The sequence below is a fragment of the Amblyomma mixtum genome, chromosome 8 (genome assembly GCF_055824585.1).
Source record: "Amblyomma mixtum isolate Tamu chromosome 8, ASM5582458v1, whole genome shotgun sequence".
Lineage (NCBI taxonomy): Eukaryota > Metazoa > Arthropoda > Arachnida > Ixodida > Ixodidae > Amblyomma > Amblyomma mixtum.
Window position 1 is genome coordinate 54365578 of NC_143019.1, and position 17570 is coordinate 54383147.

At 47.9% G+C, this 17570-nt stretch overlaps 1 protein-coding gene across 3 annotated transcripts in view; it reads left to right on the forward strand.

The window, feature by feature from the left end:
* pros (homeobox protein prospero) overlaps positions 1–10859 on the forward strand; it is a 229242-nt gene extending 218383 nt beyond the window's left edge. For all 3 annotated transcript variants that reach the window (XM_089558072.1, XM_089558070.1, XM_089558069.1), the window contains one exon: positions 245–10859. In XM_089558072.1, coding sequence (XP_089414198.1) covers positions 245–424 — 180 coding nt within the window. In that variant the 3' untranslated portion in view covers positions 425–10859. The remainder of the gene's footprint in view (positions 1–244) is intronic.
* The last annotated feature ends 6711 nt before the right edge of the window (positions 10860–17570 follow it).

Genomic DNA, 17570 nt, shown 5'->3' on the forward strand with positions numbered 1-17570 from the left:
TCTGCTATCGTCAAAAGCGTTCCCCATTTGTTTCCCATGGCAGGCAACTGCTGGATGCGAGCGATGAAAAAACTTTAAAAGGTTTCGCTACGCATCGGAAGAATGTACCATTACTTTCAATATTTCCATAAAAGTACCTTACAATATTCCAATATTCAAAATTCTTATCTAAGATTGCTGCACATGTTCCTGTTCCGTGTTCCGTGTTGGAAAATGTTCATGTTCCTGTTCCGACCTGCCGCAGGTGCCCGAAAACTTCCGGTACGTGGTGGAGCAGACGCTTCGCGAGTTCTTCCGCGCCATCGTGGCCGGCAAGGACCAGGAGCAGTCGTGGAAGAAGGCCATCTACAAGGTTATCGCCCGGCTGGACGACAACGTGCCCGAGTACTTCAAGTCGCCCAACTTCCTCGAGCAGCTAGAGTGACGCCGGGCCCCACCCCCACCACTGGACCTGCTCGCCGCAGCTCTTCAGCAGCCGCAGCCACAGCCGTCTTCTTGCTGGTGGCGCGTGGCTGCACCGCCGCCCCACATGCCCTCTTCAGCGGCGGCGGCGGCCGCAGCCGCAGCAGCGGCGGCAGCGTCCTGGGGTCGCGTCTGGTGCCTGTGAGCCGCCAACACGATGGCCGTTGGCTTCCACGAACGCACGCACCGCGGCCGCTGGAGGGAATCTTCCTCGCGAGGCGACTGCGCAGTGCGAAAAACGCAAGCCTCCCTCCGCGAACCGGTGCTGCCGACCAAACAACAACTCCCAAGGGGCACGTCATCCTCGAGCAATGCCCCATCCACGTCATGGTTCAAGGGACTCTCCGCACACCTTGCCGTCGCTGGCGTCCGCGACAGGATCACTCGCAGAACACACAGAGTGACGACACGTCGGCTGTTCTGCATCTCTTCTGCGATGTTATAGAGTCCTTTCGTACCAGCAACACTCCCCTCCTTCTGGCACCTCTGGTCCAGAAACGGAGCTGTCCTGGACTCGGCGGTCATTGACCTGTAGCGGAGAATACCTCGCAGTATGTCCCTAACTTCCAGGGAAAAAAAACCAGTCAGCTCCAATTTACGGCGGCTAAACCAAAACTGCAGCCTGAAGGGACGACGTCTATAGGCGATGGTGCCACATATCTGGGCGAAGCTGGCACATTTGCGACTCGGCATCGCCCGCTAGTCTGGACCCAGCGGGGAAGATGCTAGGCCTAGCCCGCGCCGTATCAGGAAGTGTTCCTGCGGTTCTTCTGGAGACCCCTGGAGGACTGTGCGTGCTCTGTGTCGCAGTGTCGGGCTGGAGTGTGTTTCCTTCTCCAAACAGCCTGACGGACGGCTGACAGTGGACGCTCGTGACGTCGGTGGACTGCAGTGTACGATGAGTGTTGGGTCTCGGTGATCAAGAGGTAGGATCTGCATAGCATATCTCATTGTGATTAGTTCGACTGACGTTTCGCGTATACCATGCCGAGAATCTTGTACATAGGCCCATGGACTGCGCGCCCAGGTTTTCGCAAAGCGATTTCCCTTTTCAACCTGAGAGTGTAAGTGTTCGTATGTTATACATATATATTATATCATGTCACACCGAGCATGAAAAAAGAAACAGAGAGAAGCACTTCACCAAAGATTATATGCACATACTTGTGCATACACCTGCGCTTTTTTCCTACTTATTTTTTTAACGGAGCGAGAGCGCCGTGCTCGCCCTAAGCTCCGTATTGCAGTCGATCCAAACGCGATCTGCAATGCGCCCCGTTCTTTGGCCGCTGCTATGCGTGAGACTCGCCGTTTTGCTTTTATTTTTTGTTTTGTTGCGACGATGACCTGAAGTCGAAAACGCCGCCGTTCTATTAATGTACCGCCGCTTTAAGCATGGCGCATCAGCTTTCGCCTAATACTGCGCGTCAGACCGCGGCAGTCTAAACACTGCCAGCTGCCCTACGAGTAGGTTTTCTCATTATATTGTTACTAATTCACGGTCATCCACTCCCCTCCTTACATGATGTGCAGAGATCAAAACGTCGATGAGCAAGTCATTTATTTGCTGTACACAGATGCCGCGTCGAATTCGTCGAGAGAGTCCGAATTTTCGTTTTGGCTTTTGCTGTCAAGCACTTTCTTTTTTTTTTCTTTTTGTTCTTATTATCTCGTGGCGAGTGATGCGTTTGTGTCTGAATGTGTGTGCGCGCATGCGATCACGTGTGTATGTGCTGTCCTCTTCCTGTTTCCCTGTTTATAACATTTTTTTTTCGTGGTAGTCATTTTTTTCGTACAATCCCGGTTGCGCAGACCAGCGCCCTCTACTGAATGACTCCGCCGTCTAGGAAGGAGAGAGGTGTGTGGCTGTGTGTTTCTTCTCCTTTTCCTTTTAGGATATGTTATCCTTTTGTTTCCCTTGAGATAGGATGAGTGCGTGAAGTCCTAGTCGGCAGGGGCGCGCTAAGGAACGCGCTTGTAGCGCCCTCCATCGGCGCGACCCGCTGTGTTCTATCTGTCGAGTCAGTCAGCGCTTTCTCCAACATGTTCTCTCCCATCTGTCGACATCTGGGCGGGCCAAACAAACAAAAAAAAATCATAGCGTCTCGCAAGTGTTTTAACCCTGGCGACTTCGTCCATGTGCAGCTCGCAACGCAACTGCATACCGTATTAACGCAGATTTAACCTACCCTATTTTATTTATTGTTTTCTTCTTCAAATTGCGCGCACTTCAACAAAGCAGAGCAGCCCGCTTTCCACAATTTTCTTGAGAATTTAAACTTTGCTGTTTTTCGAAAAAAAAGTTATCGTGGTTATCAGGGTCATCGTGATTTGGCGAGGGCGGCAGCAACCAGGTATTGGTTAAACTAGCGTTAATACGGTACTTTCTCAAAAAACAAGCCGGACTGAAATTTTACTTGTGCTTGCTGTTTATACCTTAGTGATCACCTTTTTGAAACCAGCTACGATTTAGAGCTTGCATGTGGCTTAAACTTATCACTAAAATTATTGTTTCTAGCGTCTTTATTGGAGAATAGATAGGCAACATCAATCACTACAGGAAAGAAGTTGTAACCAACGCTTGAACAACCTAAACAAAACATGTAACACGTTTTCAACTACGCTGTTACAGCGAAGCTCTGAAACGTCAGGAAAGGATATAGACTTCAGTACGAATGCATACCAAGCGCAGTGTCCCCCAGTTTTACCAAAGATCCAGCAGTTTATAGCCTCCTCACTTTTCGTCTGGTCGCCGATTTTTCGTTCATTATCGCCGTCTCTGAATCAACGCTAGTCAAAAAACGTGTCGTGCTTCGCTGTCTTCGGGCATCTTCATGTCTGTATTACAAACCAAATGTACACTTCTCATCCCGCAGTTTTCGTTTTGACCGTGAGGGGTTGGACAACGCGCCACAAAGATGACGACGTGCATGTCCAATCAGAATACTGCCCTTTGTTCTCGATCATTTATTTATTGCCGAAACGTCGGTAAGAAGAAAACGAGCAGCCTCAATGTCCGCTCAAGGCTGTTTTCTTTGTTTATTAGATTCTAGCAGCCCAAAATTATCGCTGCGACAAAAACCGGCACGTTTCGTTGTCTAAGAATACTAATATCTTCACTTTTTTGTCCGTTCTTCCCATAGCACTGTAGCTTGCTATTGATCACTGAGGCGCGTTTCTAAAGTCACTTAACTGCACGCCCAAGTCACTGATCATCTGTAGTGCTGCTACCACTTAATCGCGCACGCAAGTCTTATTTCGTAACTTTCTAGTTTATTTCGTAAAATTATACACACCGAATTACAGCGACCGCACCTAAAAAGCCCTTCGGCGCGTTCAGGTATGGTCAGCAAGACTAGTCACTTAGCTACAGATATCTGTCGCAAAAGTCCTTTTGGTGATGGAAAGCAAATGTTAGTCTACTTTTAATAACCGTTTCTAGAAAGCTAACGCAGAACTGCATTGGATACTTTTTTTTTTTTTTCACTCTATTGACCTGTTATCGCGGACACGTGCTGACTGACATTCAGGATAGCTCGCCAAGGTGACACCTTTTTCCTCGAACACGTATTTTTACGTCAGCAGCTACAGCGACCCGACCGGCGGTTTCAGAAAGCAAAAACATCGGACATGAAACTGGTTCATACACAGCCGTATCCTTAGTGGCCGTCGCAATCCGAGAGCTATTGGCACGTACCGCGTTTTCCTCTCTTTTTTTCTATTTATTTCGACGCAGACGACGCCTGGCTTGCTACAGTGTGTGACAGTATACGCCGTCCCGCTAAAAAGCGTGCACTGGTGTGAAAGCTAATGGCTCCGGCGTCAGCGAATCGAAGGTCAAATTCGCGGATGTTCTGTATTCGGCCGGCGCCCTCGTCGGCTATTCTGATTGGTCAGCGCGCGGCGCCGCTAGCCAGTGGCAACCGTTGTCGCGTGCGAACCGGTTTTGGAATTCGGCCGCTGATTGGCTAACGTCCGCGCTGCCTTTTCTCAGCGCTGCACGGTACTACCGAGACACGGCGCAGGTCATCGTCGTCGTCTGCGGCGGCATGCTCTTTGTGCGAGAGCTGCTTGCCCCGTTCGGATGACGCCGCCGCGGCCAGGCCAAGACAAAACACTCCGACGCGTCATCTCGAATTGTCGCGCGTCGCAGTGTTGTGTCTTCGTGTCGCCGGTGTAAGAGGGGAGAGCAGCTCCGGAAACGCGGAGACGAAAAACACAGGAAACAAAAGACCGAGCTCCGTCGGCTACACCCTCGTCTGTCGCAACACGTCTCGACACGCCATGCATGTTACGTAGGACAGATCGTCCTTTCCCAGGGACAGCTACACAGTCTCCCCCCTCCTCCCTTTTTTTTTACGGAGTAATTTTTTTTTACGTTCTCTTCTCACGTCCTAATATTCCTGGAAAAACAAAATAGGGCATTATATACATTCGCTGAAACCCAAAGCTGCTCTTTCAAAAGCAATACTAGTCACCGGTTTACCAAACTAGAGATGCGTATATCTATCGACTGCTCGATCGCTTTATAGCTGCGTGTAGACAAGTGCAGAAATGAATTTAGTCGTGTGTTTGCGCGCCTTCCAAGTCGGAACATTTTACATAACCTGGGAGTTTCTTTTTTTGTGTGTTTTTTTTTAAGTGTACGACGACAGTTGGCGGGAACAGTTTTGTGCTGCTAGCGTTGCCTCGAAAGCAACACTGAGGAGGAAGAAATTTGAGGAACATTTTCACGCTACTTCACAAGATTTTACTCTGCTCGTACTACTGTTGCCTCGTTCGCTTGTGCGTTATCTACGTCACTTTAAGTAGGCAGTAAAGTGCGGCCTATGTGTCTCTTATTCATTTGCTTATAAATTCTTAATTTACCTAACCTTCCTACTTATGCTGATAGCTCAGTCCGGTGTTTCGTCCAACGGGACATACGTCTTTTGCTTTATTTACGTGCCTGCGTACATTCTTGCTGTTTTTCGAACAAAACAACGCAGCTGAGCTTTAGCTTCTCTGTTTCTCGCATGCGGCAGCCGTCTTAATTCACTAGCGAACAAAACTTTATACTCCCTTTGGGCTTTGCTTGAGGCATCTGTGATAAGGACGCCTTGGCTTCAGAAACTCGCAGCTCTGTTCAGGTCGGACAAAAGACGTTTTCTCTTTTCTGTACGTAAGCCTAGTAACTTAAACAATGTGCTAATTTCCACCTCAGTCTCTATAAAATTACGTGCTGTCGTTCTTCCATCTTCTTCCCTTCTTTTGCTCACGGAACTTGCACAAAACGTTGCCTCTGTTCTTTCAATAGCGGCTTCTACTTGCGTCAGTCCACCCTTTGTTTTACAAGCCAAAAACAGTGCGGTCTTTACGATAAGCTGGCGCGAAGACCGCTAGTCGCATCAAGTAATCTATCTCGAGCCACAGAATCAAAACGAGCGTGGTCATCTCGAATACTGAGCGCATGTATCCCTTCTGCTATGTCCCGAGTCCCATGTTGTCCTCTTTAAACAAAAGCTTTTTTTTTAATCCCTGCGCATTTGAAGCCGGGCTTGTATACCCACCACAAATCCTCCATTAGACTGCGCAAACGCTGACTCACTTAGTGGCTGGCATATCAGTAAGATGAATGCCTACCTGATTAACGGCAAACGCTTGTGTGGGTGTGTGCATGAGTAATAGCGTGGACCTTAACGCCGCGTGTTAATGAACGAACCTTGTGCATATGTTATATTGGCTACTGTTGACCCGTCTCATGCATGGGATTCTCGGTCGGTAATTTGTAATGTTAAAAAAAAAAAAAAAACGACTCCGTGCACGTCTTTTTCCAGCTCTCTTTCTTGCTGCTATACGAGGAAGGGAGCCTAAAAATGCTTCAAGTGCCTTTCCCCTCGATTGTCCGTACTCTGCCTATCTCTCTGACCCTCAGTGGGTCATCCCACAGGATGAACTCCTGCTGTTCCGTGCGCCTGTGTCATGGCGTAGATGCTAATCGTTGTTCCCGTCCTTCTACCCTGTTCTCAGTAGCTTCCTCAGTAGCTGTTCTCAGTAGCTTCCTCAGCCCTCATCCAAAGCTGAGGCTGATCCCGAAGCCAGTGCTGATGCTGAAGCCAATGTTAATGCCGAGGTTGAAGCCAAAGCTGAGGCGAGCAGCGCGAATCATTAAGCTAATCTCTACATGTTTATACCGAGCCTGAGAAACCAGAAACGAAGCTCACATATGGTAAGGCACTGCTCGAAACCAGAGATTTATGCGGTCCGGGTCAGCGTCGCTTGTGAATTTCGTACTCTAACGCACTGCGAACGGTTCCCGCAGAGCTAGACAGTCACGTGAGACAGATAAGGCCGCCTAATTCAAGAAAGCGCTGAAACCTGGAACGTGGAAAGCAAACTAATGAGTGTATTTCGAGTCAGGCAGAGGCATGTTCATGTGGTATGCTCAGGCATATTGTTGTGGTATGCTCAGGCATGTTCGTGCGGTATGCTCAGGCATGTTCGTGCGGTATGCTCAGGCATCATCGTGCGGTATGCTAAGGCATGTTCGTGGGGTATGCCCAGGCATGTTCCTGCGATATATTGAGGCATGCGTCATGCGTGTCCGCCTAAGCTCAATGCTTCAGAACATGTCTGGCGCATGCCTGATCATGTTGCATAAATATGCCTGAAGGACAAAGAGTTCAGACAAACGCAGCGAACTTAATATTTCTTAAAATTCTTGGATGAAGAATGTTCTGCCGCGTTCGCTCTGTAGCAACGCCTTTATCCTTTTCATATGAACACTGCGTTTTTTTTTTGTTTGTTTTTTTTGACAAGTTGTCCTTAACAGCGCGCAGTCTTCGGACTTGTCTCAATCCAGCGACGCCCGTCAAAAAGCGCTGTACCTTTCGTGGACTCAGGTTATGACAAGTAAGACGTTCGGACACTGCGACGCATACTGCCGCATTTCGCCTTACGTTACACCAAACATGCCCGCCAACAGAAATGCTTGTCTCCGGTGAAATGTGATTACTGCTTAGGAGAATCATTCGCCTGTCGCTGTACGCCCTTTCCTCGTCGTTGATGCGTGCATACCCGGTCACGATGACTGCTAGGTGCGTGTGAAAGTCAGCTACAAGTTATACACATAACGTCTCCTCCTAGTGCATGCTTTTTTACATGTTTTCATTTATTATTATTCTTTACTTAACCAGAACAACACCAACAACCAAGGCTTCTTGTGTGGGTTCATGTTAAAAACCGATGTCACTCGTGGTTGGGCTTGTATTTCATTCTTCTCTGGTGACCGTCTATATCTGTTTGCTTGCCTTGCACTAGTGATTCAAACTGGGTTTGTTCATCTGCTTTTGTAAACGGTCGATCACAGTTCGAAACTAAATTCAGTTTTGTAATTAGTCTTTGCATCTCGTAAGAGTAAGATGCGCAGCAACTGCGGTGAGGGAGTAGTATCAGCGATGTAAGTTTCCAGACTGTAAGCCCGCTCTCTTTCGAGATCTGTTGATTATTGCTCGAGACTTGACTACGATACTTATCGTGTTGCTTGTAACTGTGGTCGACCGCGTACGTGAACAGGCTAACGGCGATTTTGATTTGCACATTTTGATATACACAGTGGTAGGTTTTGAAAAAAAAAGTTCGTCACGATTATCACTTTTCATTGCGATGACTGCCCAATTATATCGATATAGTCAAAAACTCCCCGATGCATAACGGAGATAAAATCTTGTAATGTTATTTTTATAATGGTTGCTTTCTGTCGTTATTTGTGTATTTTCTTGGGTGTCTCTTTTTGCGATGAGAAGTGCTGTTCCAAAATGAGGATCCATGTCGCGTGGCGTGCTTCTACTGCTTGTAATTACGAATTAATTTCGACTACAACGACTGTGTCCGCGTGACACTGCCGACACGCATATTGTCCGATTGCTGCCTCACTGTGCTTGCCTTTATGCCTTTATTTATTTTTCGTGACAAAAACGTGACCATTGTCGCGCGCAATCGTATTTGTTGTCCAACTAAGCGTCTCAGTTCACATTCTTTTTTTTTTTTTTGACAGCGTCAGGGTTCAAGTAAGCGAGCAAGTTGGCCTGTAGGGTTCTTTGATCGCACCAGTTAAAAAACATATTGTGCAGCATGCCAGGTTTGAAAATTCAGCAAGATGATTGGTCCAAATTTAATAAAATAGTAGGATGCCCCGATGCAGCTTCCTCACGCAGCATCGAGGCACCCTACAAAGTTAGTGTAATGTGGCGCCATCTGGAATCAATTTGTAAAAACGCTGCGGACGGTTGATATCGATGTCGACAGGCGGCGCACCAATCTGCTCGGATTTTGAACCGCGGCCTCAAAACTGGTGTGATGAAAGAACTTAGCGTTGGCCCGGTCATTACGCGTAGACAATCTCACTACGCAGAATCATTTCCCGAGAGTCGAGGAGGTATAGCGAACGCCTACATCCCGCCCCGCTGTATATTCCCATGAGATTAGCCCCAGGGAGGCTTGCGAGAATCTTCCATCAGCCGCGTCGTCTTGAAACGTATACATTCCTGGCACCTTTTACGTGCCCGCTTGCGATCATTGAAAATTCCAAGCGCTTATGCGTGAACAAACAAACGTTCGCGGCTGGTGAGCAACTTCTCGGCACATTGTTTACTTTCTGCGTGTGGTATCCACTGTGGGTGCGTGCTTTACTATTTTTTCTTCGAATGTATTTGCGTGCAGTGTGTGAACTAGTGTGTGTGTGTGTATGGGAAAAGGGCACAGCACGAGCAGTTGATGCCGTGCGACGGAGTGATCACGTGATTCTACTTCATTCCTTCTTGAGCGCGTAGACTTTATCCTCTGGTTTTTAGCCTCCTTTTAGACTTTGCGAGTGTGTGCGTGAGTGATATGGGTTTGTTCGTATTGCGTGCTGATTTTGTCATGTTACGCCGAGAGAGATGCGAGGTGACGGTAAAGTGTTATCGCGTGTACAAAGTATATATATATTATACATATCTATATATAAATATAAATATACATATATTATACATAAATATAAATATTACGTCGGTGATTGCTTTCTATTGTCGATTTTCCTTTCACTTTCACCCTGCACCTTTTCACATCGTCACATGTATAGATTAACTACAGCAGGGTCCATGTTTGTTTTTCTGTTTTTTTTTCCTCGTCATGTTCAAGGAGAAGGCATATCATGATAATATATTACATGGGCATCTTACTTTCGACACATTTGTCGCCTTTGACACAGATCGACTTTTTCTACACGTGATGTTTTCCCTGTCCTCCCCTCTGCCTTTTTGCGAGCACCGAAGATTCGGTCCAACCGGCTTCACGGTGCTGTACCTGCGTTCCTTGCGAACGTGTCTTTTTTTTTTTTGGTGATGCTGTGTGCGCCGGGACGCCATTCTGACTTGTGTGACGCAGGGAGCGTTCCTGGTGGTGGGGTTACGAGATGTCTACGCGCCTACTTGTCAAGTCATACGTCTCGTCTATCAGGAAAACGTGTTTGGTTCTGTTATATTGGTTGAGCCGTAATAACGAACCATCCGGTTAAAAGAACTCGATCGTGCCGTCTGCAAAACCACGCGCATGACGCTTGTTTTGAGCCATGGAAGAAAACTTGTTGTTGGGAACGCAGTCAACGCGTTACCCGGATATGCGAGCATGTGTAAGTCGGAGCACAGTACGCAAAGTCTAGTCAGAGACACTTCAATAATTATTCCATGATTGTTTTGCTTTTCTATTTCTTTTGCCCCTGAGGGAAGGTTTGAGGGATATTCCGTTAACCATAGAAGACTTCGGCAGGCAGCATGTCTATGGCCTGCTGTTCTTTGCAGCCTTTTTTTTTTCGACATTCCAAACTCATAACTTAGGACGGAGACTGTTTTCTTTGGCCGTGGTGTCAAGATAACCTCTAACCATGGCAACCAAACCCCGGATAGACGAGACATATGACTGCTACAACCGCGCGCTATAGGAAGTGGCGTTATACGTACCACGCTCCGTCAGCCCTGGAATGCTGTTTGTGAAGCTTGCCACAGAGTTTTCTCTGAATGCTGTGAAACCGGGCAGGCACTCTTTCCGCTGTTAACCTCGTATTTATTGACGAATGTAAGAGGAATCTCCGTGCTGTCCCCCTCTTTTCTTTTTGTTTGTATTTTTTTTATGTTCCGAGCAAATGGCGCGTCTTTTTTTCATTGGGCGAGGCTTTCAAATCCTCTGCCTCGCATTACTGTGGAACGCGCGAGAGATGCCCTCAGAGGAAGTTCCGATTGTGAGTGTGTGTGTCTGCTGTGAAACGCGCGCCTGCCATCGCCACCACCACCACCGCTACCACACCCTCTCCCCATGCCATCTATTCGCCTCTCTCTCTCTCTCGCTCAGTTACGAATAAAAGCAGATTTCTAAGAAAACCAGCGGACCGTCTGCATCATTGCGCTTGTCCCACGCAGTATACCTCGGTCTGTCTCTGCAGACAGCCAGGTATCGTGGACATCGCCTTCTTTATTTCTCTCGGCACTGAACTCGTGGAAGAATCTAGGAAAGTGGAACGGAGTTGCTCCGGATCCGAGTAGACAACGGCATACGCATGCTCAGGTAATTTCATAACTGTGCGCCAAAGTTCAAGGCTGGGCCTTCCGGTTGATGTCATAGGGGAAGCAGGTAGGAAACAATATGAAACTAAATTTTCACCGTCTTCCCTTGCTTAATCAAAGATGATGGGGGGGGGGGGGGGGGGGGGGGGGGGGGGGGGGTACATTCCCTCCATAAGCACACCTATGGTTACTGGAGGCATACAATTCATCCATCGAACATTTTTCGAAGCTCATCCTCCAGGTAAGCCTTCGTGAGTAGCACTGCCCAAACGACTTCAGGCCACGCGGCTTGGTCCACAGCCGTGTAGTGAAGCACTTACGGCAACCCCCAAACTTTAAACTTCTCTGTGATACATGGAAAACCTCCGCCGTCTTCCGTATTCAAGACTTTGTGGTCTTTAGGAGTGCTGTGAGTGTCGCATCACACGGCTGAAAAGAAAAGCATATATGGCTTGAAGACTTTTGACCAAGGCTGTGCACTATTCTGCGGTGAACAAGCGAGGTATGAAATCATTGAAGGCCATACATTTGACGAGTCCGTCGATGCTGTTCTTACCGGATACCGTCTTATCACGTCGTGGAAAGGAGCGTTTCTGATTACGGGGGTAAGTAGATCACCTACCGATGCTCTCTAAGCAAGTAACTATTGAAAGTGTAGCAGCCGACAGTTACAAGTTGTATCATTCTTGAATCTGGACATCTGGTTTGGTTTGGTTTATGGGGTTTAACGTCCCAAAGCGACTGAGGCTATGAGAGACGCCGTAGTGAAGGGCTCCGGAAATTTCGACCACCTGGGGTTCTTTAACGTGCACTGACATCGCACAGTACACGGGCCTCTAGAATTTCTCCTCCAAAGAAATTCTAGCCGCCGCGGCCGGGATCGAACCCGCATCTTTTGGGTCAGCAGCCGAGCACCATAACCACTGAGCCACTGCGGCGGCGAATCTGGACATCTGAGAGTCAAGACTTGGATCCGTTTTTCACCAGCTTCGTTTAAAATAAATGCAGATACGCAACAGAAGTGCTTAAAAGGGAACAGCGTAAACGCAGGACCGAGGAAAACAACACAGGCAATGTGTTGCTTTCGTCTGTCCTGTGTTTGCGCTGTTCCCTTTAAGCAATGTTTAACCAACTAGCCTGTAACAGCACCCTCGCTATACGCGCAGCTTCGAGACATAAGTTAGACCCTACACCGTACCACAAACATTGGCGAAACTTGATGGCGGTGTTGATGAGTGCAACAACTCTGCGTGGCTTTTCAAAAACTGCACAGGACTTACAACTCACTTAAATGGTTAATAACCCAATAACACGCGCGGTTGGCAAGTTCTAATACTCTAGACTTGGTTCTTACTACTGATTCGGACCTTAAAAGCTCGATTTCACTCCAGCTAGGCCTTGCTTGGTACATTTTGAGTTTACCCAGTAGCGGAAATACGCACAATTTATAAGTATAAAACGATCATTTTGGTACAACAAATTGTCACTCTCACCGATTACTACCTTTCTGGAGCTGATGCAAGTTCTGTCCTGGGTTAGTGACACATATTCCCTAACAAAACAACAGCTGTTATGTGCACATATATACGCACAAAATGTCTCCACATTGGATTGGTGTTCAGTGTGGACAGAGTTGTCAACGGGAGTCTTGATGTCCACTGCAGGGACTGCGACTGCCTGCCATTGTTTGAAAACTGCTCTGTCATCAAGAAAAAGTGTCACCCGCCTTACCAGAGATATAATTTATAACTTTCAATTTGTATTATTTCTGCCAGACTCTGCATCAGCGTTGTCTCCACCATTCTTACAGGAAAGGAAATTTTTCTCAAGAAAGGGAAACGAAAAAGACTTTCGAAACCTCTCGAACACAGTAGCTGTTGCCCTGTTATCTTGAGTCCCCGCGCAGGCTTTCGCAGAATACGGATGCTCCGAGGACGGGAATCTTGAAGGAAGTCCGTAGCAGCCTGCGTGAGTAGTATAGACGATGTATGAACTGGTACTGAAAAGTTCTTGTGACTCCATATACGGCTCCATCCATTAACCCTGACGTCATGACAATCGGTCAACGGCATTGGCTGGACGGCTCTGCTGCAAGAAAGCAAGAAAGCGAAAAAGGTAATGGCGATCACGTGCGCGGTAAAGCGGATGACGAGTGCTAGCTTTCTTGCAGCAGCGCCGTCCAGCCAATGGCGTCGAGCGATTCCCCATGACGTCATGGTTAATATCCTTGCATCTGCTTGCATGAAATCGCAGGAGCTTGCAGGTGCAAGGGGATTAGCCACGATGTCAGGAATCGACACCATTGGCTGAATATCCTCCTTTGAGGGGCATATGCGGCTTCGTTCTTGAGTGGCACCCGATTATAAAGTTAAACACTAGGTATCTTAGAGAAGTTCAGCTGGCTCCAAGGTTCTTTTTGGATTCAGAGTCGCGTCAAATCAATTTCTGTACTACGTCTATAGTAGGATACAACTTAAAAAAACAGCAGTTGCTAACACTGGGCCGCGGACCGCGGCGTCTTGTATTACTCCGCTGGCCAATCGCAACTGTAAACGAAATCAACTTTTTAATGTTTGACTATATCAAACTATTCGTGAATAAAAATTCTAGAGGTCATAATTTTTTTCTTGTCATAAGCTTCTTGTTAACGTAACAAGAAGAGTTTAAGCAGCGGACTACTTTTTCGTCGCGGAGGAACTCTGTGCGCGGAGGCTGAATGTGGGCGGAGCTTCACTGCAGACTTAAGTTGTATCCGACTATAATATGATGTACCTTTTTGAGGCAGTTTTCTTGAGTGTACAAAAATGCACGTAGAAAATTGAACCAGGGTACGGCTATAAGAGTCAGTTATGTCTCTCCATTTTCTTCCCCTTCTTTCCTGCATTCTCTTTGTTTCTTCCTGTTTCTCTTGTCAAAATTCCCATACTTGGATTGGCTTCTTCGCTATCTTGGCTTGGCTTGCCTTCGCTTGCAGATTGCCACGACTACAACGATATTCAGTTACACGACGACTCAAGGTGGGCTCGCAGTAATCGCTCTCGCTGTAAAATGCTCCTTTTTAAGAGATCTGCACTGACGTGGCTGTGCCACACCTCTCGGTTATTGCGAAAGAACACGCATGTGCCACACAGCGCGTTTACTATAGTTTTTAGCAGCAGGTGGCCTAATATCCAATAATTAAAGTTGAGCCATCCGCACGAATTAAATGAAATCGCTGCTGCTCTGTGCTCTGTAAAAAGAATCCAGACGCGCCTGCCAACGCCATGACCTTTTCTTTCCATTCTCAGTGGTTATGGTGCTCGGCTGCTGACTCAAAAGACGCGGGTTCGATCCCGGCCGCGGCGGCTGGAATTTCTTTGGAGGAGAAATTCTAGAGGCCCGTGTACTGTGCGATGTCAGTGCACGTTAAAGAACCCCAGGTGGTCGAAATTTCCGGAGCCCTCCACTACGGCGTCTCTCATAGCCTTAGTCGCTTTGGGACGTAAAACCCCCATAAACCAAATCAAACGACACTATTTGTCCAATGTTTGGCCCCTCTCCCTACAGAGATCATGCGCTTTGGACTCACTTCTGTGGTGTGATGGTAACGTTCGCTTTGAAGTAAAACATAACGGGACCTATTTCTCCCGGGACCTCCTCCTGTGAAGAGGGGCTGAGGACGAACTGGTGAAATAACTGATTACGCATGCCAAAGAATTCCTGGCGCACAAGAAAGGGACGTAGGCTGACCGAAAACACACCACAAAGCGCCATCATTTGTAAAAGCGACTGACCGACCCCACGTTAAAGTGAGCTCACTTTACCACGTTAATGGCCAGCAATGGCTGTTGGAGCGTGCGATAGTAGCGGCCGCGACATATGGGGCCCCTAGTGTTACTGTATGTGCTATATTAACACTAGCGGCCCCGGATTAGGGGCACCACCTGACGGAACTTTTATTTCCCGTCAATAAAGGTGTTTTTACTACTGCTACTACTACTACTACTACTCTACGAAAATCATTGTCCCTTCGAGGTCCCATTTAGTTTGAGCTCTGGTTAGTTCAAAGTAATTTGTACCAACGTTCGCTTGTACAGTTTGAAGTTCTCGGCGAAATTACCGTCTTTCTAAGCTCCAACAGGATTGTTGCGTTTGCTCTCTGCTCCACGTGAAAAAAATTCTGCTCGTCCGCCTCCGCCATTAGCCTCAACCGCTCTTCGAACTTTCAAGCGTTGACGGGTTATGTGGCGCCACCTGTTGGCAGACAGGCGCACTTCACTAAACTATCGCTGCCCGGCGGCAAATTTGGTTGCTTGCATCAGGGCGGAACAATGATTTTTTTTTTTTTTACTGCTAACTGTCTGTAGCTAGCCTAAAGAAAGGGAAAAGGCGGATTTCGAAGAGGAATTTCTGCAGCTGGCCTGAACAAAACGTAGGGTTAAGAGGGAACCTCCCCCCTTCAGAGGGATTCGAGGGCTAACGGAACAACGCAAAACAAGAAAACGAATTCACTCGCGCCGAGGTCCAAGCAAAGGAGCAGCGTTTATATGAGCTGAACAACTAGGTGGCGTCCGAGCTCCGAAACTGAGAGATGGTTGTCAAAATTCAGGGGGGCACATTCCTGACCTAAAGTGCGGTGAGGCCACCGTGGGTGAGGCGAAAGCCTCAAGCGCGGTGTCGCTGCTTGTGTCACTGATGTGTGGTTAAGATGATAAGCTTCGCCTGTAAGAGTGGAACGCGAAAGCGTCTTGCAACGCTGCCAGGGAGTCCACAGAACGCCACCGCCCGTTCGGCTGTACGCCTTGCTCGTCGGTAAATTGTTTTTTGAGGAAAGGAAATGTATCTATCTCGCATATCTCGGTGGACACCTGAACTTCGCCATAATGGGAAGGGAGGAAGATGGGAGTGAACGAAGACACCGTATTCACTTGACGCGCCTTTGTTCATTCCAAACCATCGAGCTGGCATGGCGGAGTGGTTAGCGTGCTCGTCTCGCACACCTGAGACCCTGGTACGATTCCCCAACTCGACCAATTTCCTACTCGGTTTTATTTATTTATCTGGTCTGACTAAAAAGGTTAATTAGGCTAACTGCTTAACTATTATTACTCAATGAGACATTAATTATCATGCAATTATCATAGAATGCCTTAAATTGCGTTCCGATATCATTCGAATGCAATCGATTAAGTAATGATTGGCATGTGCCCATATAAGGCACGTAACCGAACTGCGGACACATCTGCCGACATGCAACGTTTGGCAGAAACAACAAGACGCTCTAGCAAATCGCGTCTCAGCACTGCACAAATCACACGACGCAACCACTCACGCCAGGTACTGCTGCAACGTTTCCGGTAGCCCGTTGTGGCCGGGAAGGACGCCGTCCCCCCGAACGCGAACGTCTCGCCAGCGGATGGTTCAAGCCGCTGGAACCACCAAGTGCACGGGCAGCGCTCTCGCTCTCACCTTACCCGTGCCCTGCTCGCCCTTTATCTAGCCGCTGGCCAGATCGCACGCACGCTTATCGCGCTGGCGGCGAAGAACTTGCCATACATGCGCGGTGATGCTGCACTCGGATGTAGTACCCGCTCAAATCCGAAAAACACAGCATGACGCGGCCTTCGCGCGCAGCCTGTTACGTCGAACCGTGGTGGGCCAGGGCCCCACAAGTTTAACCAAGTCATGTGGGGATAGGCCGCACGTGCACACATCTGGCAGTGCGCCAAGCAGTTTTCTAATAGTTTCATGCGTGGTTTATGGGCCGTGATTTAAGCAAAAGCTTTTTAATGGTCTGGTTTTTCAGTGCCGATTAAACTGGCGTTAAAGGGTAACCGACGTAGAACCAAATCTACGAAAAAGTGTTTACATATACGACCGTAAAACATTGAAACTGTTGTCACGGGATGGTGACTGCACTCCGCAGAGCAGAAAGACAGCCCAAAATGGCTTCTAAACAAAAAAACCCTTTATTTGGGCTGACTTGCGCCCGCAAAGAACTGAGTGACTCGGCGGCGGCGTAGCAACAAGTGCGCTCGGTGGTCGAGGAACAGAATGCCCACCGCTCTCGGCCGTGCTCAATTTAAAGCTGATAGCGAACTTTCGAGATACAGTTACTACAGCAGTCTGGAACAACGTAGAGTCGGCTCCGCCTGTATGCGATCAATCGAGACAAAGCTGATAGCGAACTTTCGAGATACAGTTACTACAACAGTCTGGAACAATCTAGAATCAGCTTTGCCTAGAGACGATCAATCGAGATAAATCTGGTCGCGTCTTGCATCCCAAACAAAGCGATAAAGCCGCTGCCGGCACCATTGAATAATCAACAAACACTACAAAGATTCCCGGCTCTATAAAAACCGTGAACGGATTTCAAGGGATGGGGCCATCTGTGTACAAACCCCCAGTGAAACTGTTGTAAACTTTGTCGAATCGTTTGCTAGTGAGGCCACTTCAGCCGTACTACAGTCGGATAAAACTCAAGAACGAAGCGGAAGATGCCCCTCAAAGCACGCCTTCTAGCCAATGGCGTCGACTGATTTTCATGAC